Source organism: Microcebus murinus, chromosome 18 (assembly GCF_040939455.1).
Source record: "Microcebus murinus isolate Inina chromosome 18, M.murinus_Inina_mat1.0, whole genome shotgun sequence".
NCBI classification, from domain to species: Eukaryota; Metazoa; Chordata; class Mammalia; order Primates; family Cheirogaleidae; genus Microcebus; species Microcebus murinus.
In genome coordinates this window covers 6,799,625-6,818,859 of record NC_134121.1, presented here as the reverse complement: position 1 = coordinate 6,818,859, position 19,235 = coordinate 6,799,625, and the positions used below count along the sequence as shown (strand labels likewise).

The following is a 19,235-nucleotide window of genomic DNA, read 5'->3' as shown; positions in this document are numbered from 1 at the left end:
ATCACAAGAATGGAAGAATGGGCTCCACGTGTCCTCGCCACCATCACATTGGCACTGACTGACCAACAATAGGGTGCTCACACGGTAGTAATATTCCTTGGAGGTTGGGGGTTTGGGGGTGAGCGTCGTAGGGGGAAAAGGCACACCTCAAATCATGGTTTGGGTGTGGCAAGGTCATAACATGTAACCAAAATGTTTGTATCCCCATAATATCCTGAAATAAAAAGAAAAAAAAGTATCACAATGAATACCATTATAGCCAAATGTCTGTATGCCCATGGCTATTTTAAGATGCGTTTCTAGAATTTTAATTTCTGAGCCCCAATTTTAAAGTAACTGTCACATGAGACCCAGGCTTACTGCTGAAGTTCTCTTGATTAGATATTTCCTAGTCGTTAAAAATGAAGAGTAAACATTCTTGAAGCTTTACCGCTTTTCCCTTGAGCCTCTCAAAGGGATTTGACCTTTGTCTGTGAACTTCCCTGGTTTAGCTGAGGTTTCACACTTGATAAGTGGTTCAGGAACTTGGACATGACGAAAACCTCTGCCCTCAAGTTCACTGTAAGTGCAACCGCTGCTCCTTAAGCTCAGAGGAGGACACGGCACGGCGCACCGTGGGGCAGCGATGCTCCGAGGAGCTTGCCCTCGCAGGTTGCCATCCAGGGCTGCTTCTGTTCGCCTTGCTCTTCTTGCTGGAGATGAATGCCCCATTTCTTGGTGCGGTCTCGTCTGCCTGATTCAAGCATTTCCTTGGGTCATGGTGGCCTTTCCTGTTCACCTCCCTCAATAAGGACAGCCTCTCACACCAGGCCTGGGCTGCCTTTCTCTGCGTTGCTAAGCCTGGTCTGCAGCCGCCTAGAAAATTAGAAAATCCACTCGTCCCTCCCCTATCCCAGCCCTTCCTAGGCAAGATGGCCTGGCTTCCTCTGCGGGTGAGCCTGTGACCTGCTGGAGCAGAGTCACGTCACTTAGGAGAAAGTCTTAGAACAGTTCCCGAGTGAGTTTGCAATCCCAAGCACACATCTGTTTCTGACCCTGTCTTGCTTAAATTGCCGCTGGGTCCTTGCTGTGCTAGCTCGTGAGATGTCGAGAACAGACTGCCTTCTCCCCCTCCACTTGCATCCGTGGAATCCGGCTTTCCTAAGCAACAATGCAACTGGAAACAGAGAATCCTTTGTACTTTGTATTGTTCCATGGCCACAGCATAATTATTTTGTGCTTTCTCTCTCCCACAGGTGAAGGAACTAAAGATGCAATTTGTCCCAAGATAAATTTGTGAATTTTAAAGATCTTGTTTAGGGAATGGCCCTAGGCCAACTTGCATTTTTTGTGCATCTTTAGGCTGCTTTCTGCCTGCCTCTGTGCTGTCCACAGACAACATCCTCCAGGGACCTGGACATGATATCATGTCAGACTTGTGTATTTATAGAGAGGTCTGTCATGGAAATAAAACTGGCTTTTTCCATTTCTTCCTTTCTCTGTTCTCTTCCCCTTCCCTCTCCTCTGTTTACCCCTCCCTCCCTCCCTCCCTCCCTTCCTTCCTTCCTTCCTACCTTCCTTCCTTCCTTCCTTCCTTCTTCTCTCCCTCCCTTCCCTTCTGCCTTATTTCCCCCCTCTGCTTCCTTTTTTAATAAGTTGCTCTCACCCAAGGTCAGAACAGTCTAGATGAGTCTAGATGAGGCAGTAACCTGAGTTTTCAGGACCCTTTAGGGCCGGCTGTGTCCAGGCCTGGCCAAGGACTCCCACGCAGGCTGCTGGCCACTGGGACACAGGGCAGGCTTTGTTCTAGCGTAAGCCCTGTCCAGATTTTGGCCGAGCACCTGGTGGGACGGACGCTCCAAAGACAGCTCCATCACCTGGACAAGTGCTGGGTTCAGACTCGCCTCTCCTTTTCTCTCCAGGGAGTGTGAACAATGGAAACATGGGAATCGGAGGAGCCGGTTTTAAATTCCAGCCCTGGCGTTCACTAGCTGGCCCCTGGAGGAAACATTGTAAACTCTCCAAGCTTTAATTTCTTCACATAGAAAATGTTTATAATGATTTCTCTTAAATGAGATACTCTATGTGACAACATTTTGTTGGCCATAAAAATGCAAAAAGGGTTTCCTTCCTCTTGCAGAGTCTATGGGGATTCCACTGTCAGGGACAACAGTGATGGTCTTATGAAGTCCAACTGTCACCTGCTGGCAGGATTCTGCCCTAGTACTGGGGCCAAACAGATGTGTGTCTTGCTGTGCCTCAGTTTCCCTCTCTTCTAAAAGAGAACGATAGTGTTGCACATTTCATAGCATTGCTGTCAGGATTTCATGATTTGATTCATATAAAATGTCGAGGATGATGCCTGGCATGTGGTAAGCACCAAGCACATATGAGCTGTTATAATTATTATGAACATCAACGACAGGGAGGATTTATAGCGCTGAGCTGCTGGAACATGATGCAGCAGAGAAGCTCAGGTGTTGGAAACAGCCAGTCCGACGTGACTCAACTGTGTTTCCTCAGTAAAGTGTCCCAGTTTTCATCTTTCCTATCTATACAAGGGCGTGGTGGTTAATAATAATGCAAGACGTTGTTTTGACAGTTTTGTGTGACTCTCATGGCAAGGAGCCCAGTGGGGTATTCTCCAGGGCTCTGCAGATATTCTCCGTCTCTCCACACAGGCGCTGGGGGGCTGAGGACAGGGCTACTCGAGGTGGGGCAGAGGGGACCAGGAAGGCATTTCCTCAGCTGGCTCCATGGGGAGGCAGAGAGCTGAGCGCAGATGGGTGGAGACAAGTGCGTTGGAACCTGGTAGACGGGGCCAGCGGGATGCAGCAGTGACCAGCTCTGGGTCCACAGCCAGCAGGGCTTCCCAGGCTTGTTTGCTGGCGATGGGAGCAGGGGGCAAAAGAGACAGAGGCCAGGAGAGCAGGCCCAGGAACGTGGAGCTCATGGAGGGGATCTGAGCAGATGGGCCCTTTCTAGCTAGAAGAAAATCCACCTCCCCACGCCAATCCCCCCCTTCCTCTGAATCTTTAGCTGTTGGATCAGAAACAATCTTCTCTGACGTCTCCAGGCTGAGTCCTGGCCCGAGAGGCAGCAGCCAGTGTCATGCAGCCTTCAGAGTCTGACGGTGGCAGCCTTCAGAGTCTGACGGTGGCAGCGCCCGGATTGGGGGGGCGTCTGGAGAGGTCGGGAGCCACGCTGTGTGGTCCCGGCCCCTGCACAGACGCGTCAGAAGAGGATGCAGGGAGGCTCCTCTCTCTCACACACACCCCTGTTTTGTCTGGTAAGACTGAGCCACGCTTGCACAGCACTGCAGCCGCCCTGTGTCTCACCCCAGTTTGGTCCCACAGGCCCCGTCTAACCCCAGGGGACAATCCGGCTGGACAGCAAAACATCCAGGGAAGGGCAGCATTGGAAAGCGCCTGTACCTGAGCCCATCGCAGACCACGGCCCGCTGGGCCGTTCGCAGAGCTCTCCGGTGACTCTGGAGAACGGCCGGGAATGAGAGCCGCTGCTGGGCAGACAAAAGTGACCTAAGCAAAGGGAGAGAGGCGGAACTGCTGTCTTCGGACCTGAAAGGCACTGGCGTGAGCAGAACAGGAGAGAGCGCCTTCGAGGCCCCCTGAGACTGGGGAGTCCAGTGAAACACACAGTGTCTGAGGCAGTGGGGGGGACTTCCCCAGACCCTACAGGTCGTGACCCCTGACATAAGAGACGGGGAAATTGCCAGAATTCCAGGACACTCATTCAGTGAAGCCTAGTCCCTTCGTCTGGGAGCGCCCACCAGCAGCAGTCCCAGGGGCAGACGGAGGACTCCGGGGACCGAGGGTGGGCGTGTGCTGGGGACGCCCGATGAGCCCCTGCCTTCCCCGCTCCCTCTCCAAGCCTTTCCAATCGCTCTCCCAGCGCTCCTGCCCAACGGGTTAGCATGTTTGCAACAGAGGTTTGTTTACTCGAATTGAATTATCTCATGAAGGTCGACATTCAGTAAGGACTAATTAAGGGCACATTAAAGACAGAGCCGGAAGAACTCATTTCCCTAAATTTCATTCTAATGTGAGGCCAGCGTGGTAAGTTGGGTGGAGTCTGGGCAAACAGGTCAGTAGCAGAGTCCTTTCCAACCAGGGGTTAGAGCGAGGGGATCTGATTTGGCAATTCTGAACATGAGCTTCTCTGGGGCGACGCTGTGAGAGATTACCATGAGATATTTGAGCTCCTTAAAATGATGGTGATTTGCGATGAAACCTATCGCATTCATGTATGGCTACGCACACAGACCCTTCACACAGTATATTTCGTCTCTGCAGAATTCACTGGAAGGGCAGAGCAGGCACTGAGAGCCTGTGGGACCCCTTTGCTATGACACAGCCTGGCACTTCCAGGAAGAACAGCCTAGGCACAACAGGTTTGAGGATACCCAAAGCACTTCTGCCGATTCCAAGTTCCCCACGCCCTGCAGGGCCTCCTGGGATTACTCTCTCCGCGAAAGTACACAGAGCTGGACACTGTCTCTTTAAATAGTAGAGGCTGAGAACCTCTCAGGCCACCATGACATATCCTAGCATTGGACCAGCCCCTGAATAAACTGCAAAGACGCCTGGTCTGCCTTCAGTCACAGGAGCACCACCAGGGAGCATCTCGGGGAGCCCAGTTGGAAGCAGCAGGCTGAGAGTCTGTCGGCTGCGGGCCTCCTGCTGCCTGTGGGGAGGGCATTGCCGTAGCAGCCCTTGCATCTGACTGCAAAGAAATCTACTTGGAGGAAGGGGTTACGCTGTTTGGCCTGGTGAGTTTTCTTGGCAAACTACACCTCTGGGTGGTGTGGGCTCGTGCTTTACAGAGAGCTGCCTAAGTCCCCACTCCCTGCAAACCGCAAATGGAAAGGATTGCAGTGGAGACAGTGCATTTGTGTTGGAACTGACTGGAGAGTTAGAGGATTTTTTAAATCCTTGCTTAAGAGCTGGATATATACTCTGGCTGCGGAGGAGGGGGGCTGCCTGAGAGCATCCAGAAACCCTAACCCGTCCAGACTGGAAGGAGAAAGGGGGCTAGACGCTTTCCCCTGGTGGGCAATAGCTGTGTGCACACAGCCGGCAAGTGGTCTTGGTGAGCAGGGTAGGGAGAAGCTTCCACCTGTGGCAGAGCCCTGGGTGTGGCCGGGCCCGGTCAGCATGCGCATGCGCTGAGTAGCATTTTGGCTTCCACCGCTGGGTGCCAGGCAGGGAGCCAGAGGCAGTGAGGGATGGATGGGTCCACCTGTCTGGCAGCTTATGGTGCGGCTGTGACCTGGGTGGTTATTGATTAAAAAATTGGGTTCAAAAGAAAGGAGGAAGGGAACTGTGTCTTACAATATGTGCACTTTTTTGGATATATATTTCATTAAAAAGTTTATTTAAAAATGGAAAGGGAAGCAAGTCCTGAGTTAAATATGCTAATATGTAAAGTGCTTACTTAGAACAGTACTGAGTATGTACTGACCACATAAATTTTGGTTAAATACATTTAAGTCCAAAAGGCATAAAACAAGGCAATAATTTCTAGAGCAAATCTGACCTATAAAATGACCCGTGGAGGAGAGAAAACACTTGCATTTCTTTAATCTTTTCTTTCTACCTGCATATGCACTTCCATATAAACACACACGTATACTAGGAGAGTTATAAGCTATTTTGGTGCAGAAGTGGTCAGGGCTTCCTTGAAGGGCTGACGAGCGTGTTAAATGTGATATAATAATAGTAGTGACATTTTAGGCACTGGCCTGCATTATGTCCCAAACACTGTGTTGACTGCTTTGCACACGTTGTTGTTTCCTTTAATCATCAGCAGCAGGCCTTATTAGTGCCTCTTGCATCTGAGAAAGCCAAAGCTTATTGAACTTCAGCAATTGCTCAAATTCACAACAGGAGTAAGATCAGGTTTGTCTGAGCCCAGAGCCAGCGTGCCTAACCATTGCACCATCCTGCCTCTTACAAATCATGTGTATAAAGTCCCCGTTGAGTGCCTGTCATATAATGCACATCGAATTCAATTTTTACAAGTGTGCTTCCTTTTAATCTGATAATAGAGTCTTAAAAGGATCATTGAGGAATTTTCAAATTTATTTTTTAAAGAGTAAGAATATACAATTAGCTAATATAGCTAGTAGACCGCTTTTCAAACAGTAAAATAATATGGAATTATCCAAATCTTTTAGGGTTATGAGGTTTTACGACACAGAGCAGGCAGGGAGGTGTGTGTGTGTGTGTGTGTGTGTGTGTGTGTGTGTGAACTGCTGCGTTTGTAGCCAAAGACACATTCGCGCTCCCTGTCCCATGTCTCAAGGCTGGCCTGCCGAGCGTCTTAGCTGGCGCACCTTCGCCAAGGGTAGAAGCCCTGGCCTTTCTCTCTACAGCGCTGGGCGGACCACATCTAGCCCGCTATGAATCAGCTGATTTCCTTGGCTGCTCCAACCCCACCTCAAATGGCCACCTCTCCCTCACCCCCCTCTGGTCAGGATGCCAGCCAAAGCTGAGGGCCGAGCCAGACGGATGCAGGCAAACTGCCCCTGGAGCCTAGTCCGTAGTGGTCTGGTTTTGCCCAGGCTAGGAGGAGCCAGATCCTAGGGCCTGCTGTCGGGCGACCTCTCCTCCCACTAATTCTTATCCCAGCGGGACCACCTAGATCAATCCCCTTGGCTCCTAGGAAGCCGGCGCCCTTCCTTGGTGCAGACACGTGTGCTGCAGGTGTGTCCAGCTAGGAGACCAGGGCAGGCCAGGTGCGCAGGACCTTAGCGGAGAGGGACGACTGACCCTCAGCGCTTCCTGCTCCCCCAGCCAGCGGGAGAAGCATCCAGCCCCGCGTGGGCGCAGCTGGCGTCGGGGCGCCTCGCAGCCCAGCGCTGGGCACCCGCGGGGCGACCTCTGGCAGCTTGTCCCTTGCGGGCTGAGGGGGCGGAGGGGCCGGTTTATCGGTCAACACCGAGTTTCCACTAGCTCAGTGGAGCCAGGGGAGGTGGGAGGCGAGAAAGCTCAGCCGCCTGTAGTTTCGAGTGAAAGTCGCTGCGGTTTTGCAGAGATCAACTTTTTCCTGAGGCGCATTTAAGGCCAAGTAACTGTCTCCGGCCCTCCCTTTGTCCTGCCCCTCTCCTCTCCGGTCCCGCCCTCCCGCGCACGCTGACCCGGGACACACCCTACTGCAGCGACGCAAACAGGGCGTTGTTCCCGTTAAAGGGAACGCCGGAGCCTCCCACTGCCCCCTTGCTTCCCGCGCGCGCAGCCCGCAGCGCAGCGGTCTTTGCGGACGCCAGCAGCGGAGCCAACGCACCCGGGTTTGTGCCCGAGGCCACTCTGTGCGTCGGGACAGCTATTCCTTGGGCTGTAAGTGATCTGGAGGGGAAAGTGGAGGAGATGGAGGAGATCTGTGGGCATCTTTCATCGATGGGGCCAGAAAGCGCGGAGCAGGCGCGGGCTCTGCCGGCTCCCCGAGGCTTCTGTCAGGAGCGCAGGGTGCCCTGTCTGTCGTTTTGGTTCCTAGCTGGCTAGTAGTGCCTTTACGGTCTGTAGACCTTCACAAGGCGAGGGTGGTGGTGACAGTTTCTGGATAGAGGATACGAGCGGCCCGCCTTTTGCCTTGCTGGAGATGCGTGGATTTGGGGCGCATTGGCAACGCAGTCCCTGCGGTGCACGTCCTCGGAGTCCTGGGGCCCTGTGGCCCCCAATTCCTAGTCGCATGCCAGAGCATCCTCCTTTTGCCGCTCCCGGGCACTAGGAGCCTTCGGATTTAATTTAAACCCTCTGGGAGACATCAGAAAACCTTGTTTATTTCTTCCAGTGCATTCCACAGTTTCTTTGAATCTGTTGCTTGTGGAGAGAAACGGAAGGGCCTGGGATTGGCTACTTTAAAAATTGAGTTGTTGAAACGTTGTCTCCCTGGCTCAAGACTGTCCTGAAGTGGTCCCCAAAGACTCAGCCTTACTTATCTTCTAACAGGCCACCCCAGCCTTTAGTTCCCGTAAGTCTGTAAAAGGAGGGGGTAGGATCGTACTACTGATGGATGTCCCGCGGGCTGGGACCGCCTGGAATTCGGACCCTACCCTTTACTCTCTGTCTCCCTCCCGCCGTACATCTCGCCTCCGTCCAGCTCCTGGGCTCGCGTCCTGCCGCACCCAGACCAGAGCGCAGGCTCCACCGGGTCGCGTCTGGGCTCCGCGTGCCGGAGGCGCAGACGGAGCCCCAGGCGCACGAGCGGGACTAGCCGGGGCAGAATGCCCGCGGCCCCGGGGCTGCCCGGGAAGCGCACGGTGGGCGGGAAGCTCAGGGTCCCGCAACCCTCCCAAGCCGAGCTTTCCTTTCCGCACTTCCCCGGCGCCGCAGCGCCTCTTCGCAGCCGCGGCGAACACGCCGCGCCGAGCGGGGCCAGGCCGGCTCCCCCGCGCTGGCCGAGCTGGGTGGAAACTTGGGGACTAACGGAATGCGGAGCGCACCGGGGCCTGCGAAACCAGCCTCCCGGGCGCGGTCTCCCCGCGGCACGCCGCTGGTGTCCCCAGGCTTCCGAGAGAAATCTGGGCGCCCGCCTCCCTCACCCTGCCTCCACCCCCTAGGGGAATTCGCCATCTGAACCGGGGTCGGAGAACGTGGCCTCCCCCCTCCCCCCTCGGACGGTCCCGGGAGGCGCCGGGGAGGGTGGAAGCGTGCGCGGTCTCTGCTCGTCTTCCTGGAAACCCGTCCTGGGACGATTCAGATGGGCGCCCAGCTTGTTTTGTTCCAAAAGCAAAAGCCGTTCCCCAGCCGGGCGGGCGGCCGCGGGGCGGGATCCTGCGGTCGGCTGCTGCCCCCTCTCGGCGGGCGGCGGGCGCTGGCGCGGGCGAGGGCGGCGGGCGGGGGCGGCGGGCGCGGGGCCAGGCCGGAGTCCCGCCCGCGCGGACCCTCCCCCTGCGCGCTCGCCCCCCGCGCGGCCTCTCACGCAGCGCTCTCCGCAGGCAGAGACTCCGCCGAGCAGAACTCGCCAGAATGCTCCTGCTGTTGCTGGGCATCATCGTCCTCCACGTCGCAGTGCTGGTGCTGCTGTTCGTCGCCACGATCGTCAGCGTGAGTGCCGGGCGCCACCCCTCTCCGTCCCGGGCGCGCCCCCTCTGGTCCCGACTGTGCGTTATTTGCGGGCAGCGAGAAGTCTCAGATGTCCCGGGGGGCAGTTGCTGGCAGTCCCCCCCCTCCCCCCGTCAGTTGTTTTGAGGAAAGCAGAGCAGCTTCAGGCTAGGAAGGGAGCCAGCACCGGACGAGGTTGGTGCGCAGGGCCTGTGTTTAAGCCAAATAATGTGAGCGCAGATCCAGGGCCCCGGACTGTCATTTATTTGTGAGACTGTTCAGCATTTCTTTTTTCTTGATGCAGCTTCGTTGAGGAAGTAAGTGGAGTATCTATGAACTTTGTTTTTCTGCAACCCGTAGGTCAGGTGGGTAGCTGAATGTACAGAACACTCTTTTAGGACTTGGAATTGCAACGTTAAAATTATTTTCTCTGGAAAGAGTTGGCAAGTCCCAGGGCTGTTCTAGGGTGTGACCAGGGCGCCTTGTGAGTCAAGCCTCCGCTGGCACAAGCTGGCCATCAGAGTAACTTCTGTGAACAAAGTATCGGACGCATTAGATTCTAAACTTATTTTCTTGGCTATGAAGACGAACACAAATTCAGGCAGTTATGTGATGGTGGCTCTGACTTAATTTGAAGCAAGTTGTAAGCATGATTTTCTAGTCTCTGTGAGAAGTAATTATGTTGGGGATTTGTGAGTTGGATTTGTGAGTTGGTTTGTCATTTAGTAGCATCTTCACAACATTTTCATTGTGCCTTGTCAAATTGATAGGAATTAGAAGTAAGGAAGTAGGCTCAGAGAGGTGGTGGCTCGGGGCCTGATACCCAGAGGTCGGGGAGGAGAGGAGGCCTGAATACAGGTGTCCTGGGTTGTGTCTATGGTGCCTTCTGCTGTAGCACACATAGCTGTGTGTGAGTGTGTGTGTGTGACACTTTTCCATTACAAAGTGCTTTTAATTCACAAGACATTGACTCTCACCTTGACGTGCTGCCTGTGCCAGCAGACCGCCATCTCTCTTGTTCTTGGGACAGGACTGTGGACTACCCTGGGAGGGCCTCTGGCCTTGCAGCACCAGGCGGGTGAATGGCAGGCTGGGTGGCCAGGTGGATGAGGCCTTCTCCCTCCCCCGCTCCTTGGCCCTCACCAACCCCCTGACTCAGGATGTTTGATTCTTTCTAGCAATGGATCGTGGGCAACGGACACGCGACGGATCTCTGGCAGAACTGTAGCACCTCCTCCTCGGGGAACGTCCACCACTGTTTCTCGTCATCCGCAAACGGTGAGACTGGCTTTGTGCTCCACAAGCTCGTCCTGCAATGGTATAGCACATTTCTCAGTCCAGACCTGGAAACATTTATTCTTGGAAGACACAAGCTGGAATGTCGTTGCTGGGGTGGGATGGAATGTGACGGGGACCACGGATCCCAGATGAGGGGGAGGGCAGGGGCTCACTGTGTAAGCTAAGTTCCTGGGTATCACCGCGATGCCCTTCGCCTAGAGACGTGCCCTTAACCACCTCCGGATCACGCACCGTAAGGCTTTTTGTGAGTAAAAACATGTGGACACAGGTAAACAATCCAAGTGGCGTGATAGCCAAGCTTTGGGGAGACCCCATTGAGACACTGATCCAATGGGCATCTTAGGTTTGGCGGCTGTCTCTCCAGAGATGTCCTGCCTCTTCCTGTTGCAGTGACGGTGGGGCTGTGTCACGGACGGCTGGGCTAGCTTTGGGTTCCCCAGTTACGACACTGCCTTTTCAGATCTTGAGCCTCGGTGGTGCCAGGTAGCATCAAAACCTTCGAGTGTCTCCTTGTTGCAAAATGGAAGCTTGAAGCTATTTGCAAAATCCCTAAGCTTAGACTGGGGGCCCTTCATCCAGAAGACTGTATTCCTCCTCTGTCCTCAGCACCTTTGCTTATGAGATATTGGAAACCAGGCTTTATTAGGGTCAATTTAAGGCATAGTTGGCAGTGGAAACACACACTGGATACCCCAAGCACTCAGAGGGGAGGAGGGCCCAGCAGGAACACTGAGTCTTTGGATGCAGATAGTGGAGGTAAACAGTATGTGTTGTTTTGGTGGCTGGGTAGGCCTGGCTCAGCACGGTCGTGCGTTCCAAAGGATGTGTCCTCAGCCTGGACAGGAAAATAGCTAAAGATATGGCAGAGCTTAAAAGGCCAATAAAGTACACCTTTAAATGTTGCTGCAGCTATTCATAGATCCAATATTTATGTTTGAGATGCTACCCCTGGTAAGGGAGGCCAATTTAGATCCAGCTCAATAAAGCAGGCAGGGCAGCGGCCCTTGGTTCTGGCTTTGCACAGTCAGGTTTTTGTGGACGTTCCCTCCTAGAGGCTCTGCACCCAGCAGTACGCAAGTGTGCCGCTGAAGCATCGCAACCAAACACCTGAGCCACAGTGTAAATAGAAACTGCTAAAGTACGCATTTGGTAATTTTTATGGGGAGGATTGGCAAGGAATAGGAAACCCTGCTTTATGTTTTCACCTTCCCAGGGGGACGGGGAAAGATGACAATCCTGTTGAAGTGAGCAGTGCTTAATCTTTCTCTGAGCGTGTGAAAGACATTGAATTAAAGCCATCTGAGAGGCTACATGGTTAATTTGCATGGTCAGTTGGCAACCAAGTAAATGAAATACTCATGAGTGCCTGACAACGTGACCATAACGCTGCCTGTCCCCAAAGCCACAGCATCCGGTTTCTCCCCCTTCGGTCTGGCTGAAGTTCCGTGAAGCCTTGGGATGGGAGTCTCCCCGCTCGCTACTGACACCTGGTGGCCACAAGTGGTGACTCAGCCCGAAAAGGGAAGGCTTTTGGTGTCCACGGGCGCTGTCGCCAAGTGGCATCGGGCCACGCGGGTTGGCACGGTGTCCCAGCTCTTAGGCCCAGGAGGGGGCAGTTTTGGCAGGCATGTTAAAACCCGGCTGAGTTTCAGCAGAAACGAGGCGGCGGAGGAAATGCTAAATTGTGCTCAAACTGCAGGAAGGAAAGCGATACTGCCTGTAGTCTTGCTCTGACCTGTATTTTGCGCCTCTGAGGCTGGGAATAGCTGTTGCCGGTGCTGTACGCAGATCTCGGAGAGGCACCAGTGTTATTTTAGCCGGGAAGCTTCTTGTCTCTCAACTCGTTCCTGTGTGCCAGGCTCGTCTTCGTGGGTGCATTCGCGAGTGACCGCAGGGTCTGCAGCGTGGGCTCCGCATCGCCCGCTGCTTGGTGTGGGGAGCCCTCCGAGTCCCTCCTCCACGTCTCTCAGCCCTCACAGAGGGCGTCTGGAGGCAATCTGGACACACCACTTAGCAAGCCGGGTTGGTTTCCACCCGGGCTTATTCTGAATCAGAAGTTCCCGCGTGCCCTTGCCCAGTGACAGCTGTCCCCACTGACATCCGCCTGACGCAGTGGCGAATCCTCAGGGGCCTCTCTTGTCTCTTCCATTGACCTGAACAGTTGCTGCAGTGAGCAATAAGGTGAAAAAATGTAGAATTCTTACAAACGTTAGACTGCCTTTACAGGTGACCTGTGTTAGTTGCAAACCATTTATTTACCTCATCTGTATTTGATCTTCGATAATGTTTGAAAAAAAACTTGTTCAGTAACCAGAAGTCACTCGTTATGGATACCGATTTGTGAACAATTTGTTGCAAGCGTGTTGGTTCATGTGACTTGCTGTCTGTTTCCAGAGGAACTTGATTTTCTGTGTGCAGGACGGCGGCACTGCACTCATGTCGTTTTCTGTGTGAGTGGCCCTCCTGCGAGACAGTCTAGCATCCGAGTTATATAGTGTGGAGGAAGCGTGTCAGATATTTTCCCCAAGCTACTTCTTGATATTGGAAGTAGATTTAGATTTCTTACTAGCTGACCTCAACTCCGCCTGCCTACTCATTTTTCTAAATTTGTTTACATACTTTCTGGCCTCCCCCCGATCCTGGCTGCAGGCAGAGGTAGGAGAGGCTCGGTGCAGGCATGTTCATTCTGACCTCGTATCAGATGCCTCTCTGGCCCGGAGAGTAGAAGGACCTGGAAAGCCTGGGCCTTGCCCTTGGTGACCTTGAGCCCCACAGAGGGGCCAGAGGACAAGTATGGAAAGGTGAATCACTCTCTGCGAAGGCAGCAGCGGCCAGATGCCCGAGGAATGGGGGCAGGCAGACAGCGCCAGAGTTCAGGGGAGGAAGTGGAAGGGAATCTCGGGTGGGAGGCGGAATTTGATCCATCCTCCAAAGGATGGGCAGGATTTAAGTAAATACAGGCAAGGGGGAGGATAGTCCCTGTCAGGGCAATGCCCTGACCTAAGACAAGGGGAAAGCAATGAATGGGACATGGTAGACCAGTTGGCTAGTGTTCTGGTTAGGATTAGAATTGACTGTGTATAACAGAATATCTTCAAATGGTGGTGGCTTAAATAAGATTATTCCTCTCTTTTAAAAGAAGTTTAGAAGTAAGCAGGCTGAGAGAGGTGTGGAGGTTCCATGAAATTGTCAGAGACTCTGGCATTTTCTGTCTCATGTCTTTGCCGTCTGTTGGATTTGGCTCTCATCCTCAGGGACCAAATGGCTGCTAGAGTTCCAGCCATTTCATCCATGCTTCAAGCAGTATGGTGGAGAAAGGAGGAGGGGAAGAATTCATCCGTTTCCCTTGTAATGAAATGTCACATGGCCATACCTACACCTGTTTACATAGGAGGCTGAGAAATGTAGTCATTTCACCTCGTGGGAAGCATGGCTTCCCAATTCATAGACATTTGATAGCAAGTGCCTCCCTGTAAGCCTCGCTTGAAATGCTTCTCTCTGAGGCTTTGGCTACACAGAAGGGCCACCAAGTGCAGGATTGCGGGTGGGAAGGAGCTTGGCATAGTTGGGGACACAGGCAGGCCAGAGTGGGGAGGGGGAGTGAGGGTGGGTGAATAACGGGCCATCCTGAAGGTCCTCTGGACACGAGGGAGGGGTTGGTGCATATGGATGTTACTAGCCTTTATGATTTCGTTCAAATCTACCGTGTCTTACATGTGTTGCTCAGCTGTCTGTTTGATTGCAACTTGGAATAACAGTCCAGAAGCGTGTGGGTGGCAGAGTACATAAAGCCTGTGAAGGAGAAACACACAGTGTATTTCCAGCAGTTGTCCTGGCTGATGGGAGGATCATCACTCTTGTTGTTCTCTTTTCCTTTGTTGCCTTCTCTGTGATCTTCATTGAGATCTTTTAGTTTCACAATCACAAAATAACTACTAACACGATTTTATGTTAGAAAACTAGTGCTGAGTGACAAACAGGTTCTCCCTGCCTTAGGTAAGAAAGTGGAGCCCCAGGGCACGGCAGAGAGGGGCAGGGGAGGGTCCACACAGGCAGGCTTGGGGCGGGGTGAGTGAGGCCAGTTCCTGGAGCCTGGTAAGATCTGGGCAGCTCTGGGTCAGGGCGGGGGTGTGCCCCGCCTCCTCCCCAATCCCCATGGGGGACTTTAAAATCTCCTGACCCAGAGGGTCCAGGAAAAACGTTTGCCTTGCTATTGAGTGAACTTGTGCTTTTTGTTTCGAAGTCTCCAAATTATCCAGATATTAAGCCCAGTACTCATAAGCATCCCCCGCTCTTTATTTCATCTCTGTGGGCCTGGGGTGTAGCCGATGGGTCAGGTTACTAGAACCAGCCTTCGCAGCCACTTGGGGGCTGGAAGGGCACGGTCGGGGCCTGGCCTGGCCCCGCCCCTTGGCCTGGCCATCATCGCTGTCAAAGAATCAAACTGGGGCTCGGCCCACGTGGAGCTTGTCTTCAGTAGCACCTGTTTCCCACGCCCTATCCCTCTTACAACGCCGTCTCTTGTCTCAGAAGGAAAAGGAGTTGATACACTTTTTATGCTGAGCTGTGAGGCACATAAAATGTGCACGTTCTTGAATCACTGTCATTTTTAAAAAGGCCTGTGCTCAATGCCAAAGCATAAAGGACATCATTGGGCCCTCCTCCAGTGTGTCCCCAAAGCATCCGTGGCTACCTCCAGAGTCTAAGGCAGTCCCGGCAGCCCCTCATTTCCCGGAGACAGCAGGGGGTCTGCTCTGCCCTGCCGCAGAGTGAGGGCTGGGCCAGGCCCCCACGCTGGGAGGACAACCACTGCACGTCCTTCTCTTCCTTTCCCGGCAGCGGCGGCGGCAGCAAACGCGTGACAATCGATAGGTTGTGGGTAGTGTTAGATCAATGCTTTGGATTGAAAATTGGAAAAAATAAGTCTTGCCCATCTCAGCAGCCCCCAGTTTGAGCCCTTCGTGGTCTCCTATCCTGTCTGTCTTCAAGACGATCCGAGACGTACTTGTCTATCCATGTGTTGACGTTGTCGTCCTGGCAAGGACACCAGGCCGTTTCCTCGTCTGTGGCTCAGCATTTGCTCAGCCTTTAGAAAACACAAGAGGCCCTCTGCATTTATGGGTTCATGTGTTACAATTTGAAGTCTTTGCGGCTCCCTGGGCCAACCCACAATCTCTACCCAAGTAAAGGCTCTGATTTACAGGCCCTTGTGGGATGCCTAGGCCCTGGAGGGGCGAGGGAGGGAGGGGGATGGGATGTGGTGTCAAATGCTGATGCTTCAGTCTTCAAACTTTCTCAGCAGATGCCAGTGCAAGAACTAATATGGAATGCTCATTTGAGCCTGTGTCCGAACCATATAATCCTTGAAGCATTCGCTTTTTAAAAGCTTCAGTTGCATCTCTGGGATTTCACCAGCTTGGAGAAAATATTCCTTATATTTCATAGAGCGTGCACGGCCTGAGATTGTGGCTGTTGATTTCGGTGCCTGCGAGGTCTGGGGTGAAGCCTCTGAGTGTGCAGTCACCGCACACGTGGCCGCCGGCACTGGCAGGGGCCTGGAGTCACCCACGCCATTCCTCCTCCCACCCCGTCTAGCTGCAGATGCCACACGCGTTCATCCTACTAGGTGGGGAACTCACTACCTTTCAAGAGGGCCCTTTCACCTCTGAAGAGAGAACACCGAGATCCATTCACTTGGTCCTGCAGTCTGCGCAGCTCATCCTATGTCCTGGGCACGGTTCCAGGAGCTTGGCACACAGAGAGGAGCAAGAAAGCCCAGGGTCCCCCTCGTGAGGCCGCCAGTTAGCGGGGTACATGGATCATCGCGGATGGTGGAAAGTGCCTGCGGGAAACAAACAGGGCGATGAAACAGACAGCCGCCACTTGGAGGAAGGGGCTGGTCAGGGAAGGCCGCTTCCTTCCCAGTCATGTGGATTGAGCCCTAGAGCCTGGGCGGGGCTAGTCATGGCGGGGCTAGTCATATGAGGGCCACAGGAAGACAATTCCAGGAGACAAGGCTGTGCCAAGGCCCAGAGGCAGGCCGAGGTGGCTGGAGGAAGGCGGATGGGGGCAGGGCGCTGGATGGCTGGGGCCTCGCGAGCTGTAGCCCCGAGAAGGTGATTGGGACACTGCTGAAGGGTGATAAGGGGAAGTGTGGCACGATTGGATTTGTGCTTTCGGAGCTCGTCGTGGCTGTGATGTTGAGAGTGAATTTTGGGGAGAGGCAGGGTGGAAACTGGAGACCAGGGAAGAGGCCGTGGCCACGTCCACACTGGGCAGCAGGGTGCCGTGCAGAGGTGACAGGGGCACAGCCAGCTCTGCAGGGCTCGCGAGGGGTAGGCGGTGGCTTGGCTGGGGAGGGGAGCGGAGGAGGAGCCAGGGCTGACGACAGGATTTGCTGATGGTGGAGGGGTGGGGAAGAATGATTCAAGGTGACCTGGAGGTTCTGGGTGTACAACGGGGCCTTGAGCCGGGCCTGGGAAGACTGGGGAGGAACAGAGGATGCGGGGCGGGAGTGGAGACCGGGATTATGTTTTGGCCAGGAGAGGTGTCAGCCAACACCTGGATTAAGAAGTGTGTAGCTCAGGGGAGAGGTCTGGGCTGGAAATGCAGCCTGGGAGACGACATCTATACGGAGGAGTATTCAGTGTCATGGTGCGGAATAAAGGTACTTGGGGAGAGCTGAGAACTTTGCCCTACCACTCACCCTCCTCCCGCTCCAGCTTCCGTGGGTTCTGAATATGAAGAGTGGCGGTAGGGTCATTTAATTCATCAGATTTCAAACATGTCATTGACCTCCTCAGCACCCCAGTGTGTCGTAGTGAAAAAAACAGTAGATGGGGCGCCAGGAGTCCTCGTTCTCCTGCACTGGGTTTGCCTGTAACAAACTGGGAAGCCCGGGCCAGTCCCTGGTGCCCCAGTAGCAGAGCTGGCTTGGAGGTGTAGGACCTGGATCCGTGCCCGCGCCTCGCTCAGGTCCCGGGGACTCTGCTCACATTGGGGATGTGATTGTGGCATTGGAGGATCCTGAAAGGAACCAGCCTTTGGGCTGGGCCTTGGAGATGGGTGGGATTGCAGCAGGCTCCGGGAGCAGAGTGGGGCTTTATGCTCTGGGAAGGGCATGAGGTTACTGCCACTAGTGGGGGTGGCGGCTGTGTCATTTTATCTCCTAATTCCCTTGATACTTGGCCTTTTTGGATACTGTGGGGGGGGGGGAATGGGACTCTGAATATTCCTGTATGGAGAATCCTTCTAAACCCAAAGATCTTGAAGGGAACCCAATTATGCCTTGCTCATTCTCTGTCGATGCAGCTCATGGCTGTGCAGTGGGAACTGTCTTTCTCCTTTCTAGCCACTTTCTGTGGCCAAACTCAGGATTTTCAAGTGTGCTGTTCTTAAAAAAATAAAAAAAGTTTTCCTGATAAATCAGTTAAAAACAACCCAGTAAACTTTAAAAATTAAGCAGGCTTCTTTTAAAAAAAATGGCAGGACTTCTCATAGCCTTTGATAATTCGTTGTAAGCTGCGAATGTTCCGGGAGGGAGGTTGATATTAACGTCCTTGATCATGCTACCCATGAGCCCCCTCCCCTCTTTTTTCTTTAATATCAGCTGGTGGAGTAAGTCTTCCAAAGACAATTCTTTGAGACACACGTCCTACCCGATCCTCCTGTTTCTAGAGATTTCCAACAAGTGTATAAAAAGCCTCAAACAGCTTACTATTTTCAGGTGACATCAGGTGCCTCAGTGGCTGCATGATGTCCCCTGCTCAGGTCTGAGCACTGGTTAGCAGAGCAAGAATATGGGCATCAAACCACAAAACGAGATTCTGAACTAGTTCCTGTGCCTGCCCAGCGCCTGGTAATCAGGAGTGCAGTGATTGGATGACTGTGTCAGGTGCAGCAGGGACGCCTCGACATGCTTTCCACCTGCTGGGCAGCCTGCTCACTAGCGGCCACCCACAGGGTTTGCTCCAGTTAAAATGCCCCCCACAATGACCTGTTGAAAGTACCTTCCACGTGACCGTCATCGTCTCCGTGAGCCACTGGCCCGCAGGTGGCTTTCCGTCTTCTTTGCCTTCTCCATGGGTCCCTGGCAAAATGAGCCTGCGCCCCTTTCCAAGCTGCCACCTGGGCTGTATGGGGAAGAAGTTGAATTTCTGGGGCTGAACCCACGTGGGCTCCGGACTGGCTCCAGCGGGTGGGCGAAGTGCAGCGGCAAAGGCTGCATTGTTTAGGGTGGGGGCCTCTTGGGAGCTCAGCTATTCCTGGAATGGCATTCACTCTGAGAAACTAGGAAAATGGCGATCTGTGTGATGGGAGTGGGTTGGAGGTGAGGGGTCCTGGTCTTGGGGGTCACGTGCTTTGAAAACAGCCTAGCACTATGCCCATGGGAGGTGTGAACTCTTGCCTCTGTGATTCACCCCTCCGATGGCCTCCTCCTCATGGCTTTCCCTCCTCGGGCTTCCCCAGGGTCTCTTCTGACTCTCCTGCAACTGTCCTTCCTTTTGCTCCCAACACAACCTTTTCTCTTGAGTCAGGAAGCTTTTATGAATTGAGTGCCCAGAGTGAGACCCCAGGTGGGGAAGGGGTGGAGAGGGGTGGGGTGGCTCCGGGCTGGTAATGAGAGATGCAGATGAACCGTTATATTTCAGAGTGCTTTATCCTTTCTGAGCTCTTAACTCACTGGACTGTGGGCCCCAGGCTAAGAATACAGCTGAGGGGGCAGATGCATTTCCTTCATTGCTCAGCTGCTCCTGCAGCTGGAATCTGACCTTCAAGTGAGCTTTGATCCTTTTGCAACCCAAACTTCCCGTTGTCTGCTGGGGGAGCCAGGGCTGTGGGCAGCTGCAGCCCATGTCAGAAGGCTGTCAGCAGCTCTTGTTCCTGACACTT

At 53.7% G+C, this 19,235-nt stretch overlaps 1 protein-coding gene across 3 annotated transcripts in view; it reads left to right on the top strand.

Annotated features, from left to right (window-relative positions):
- Positions 1–4,594: 4,594 nt before the first annotated feature.
- The window catches only part of PMP22 (peripheral myelin protein 22), a 28,457-nt gene continuing 13,816 nt past the window's right edge, over positions 4,595–19,235 (top strand). The window contains exons 1-3 of one of the 3 annotated variants that reach the window (XM_075994040.1): positions 4,595–4,768; positions 8,939–9,047; positions 10,223–10,322. In XM_075994040.1, the coding sequence (XP_075850155.1) occupies positions 8,970–9,047; positions 10,223–10,322 (178 nt within the window). In that variant the 5' untranslated portion in view covers positions 4,595–4,768; positions 8,939–8,969. Of the gene's footprint in view, positions 4,769–7,164; positions 7,338–7,843; positions 7,972–8,938; positions 9,048–10,222; positions 10,323–19,235 lie in introns of those variants that run through there. The other 2 variants (XM_012747962.2, XM_012747963.3) reach the window with 2 other exon arrangements.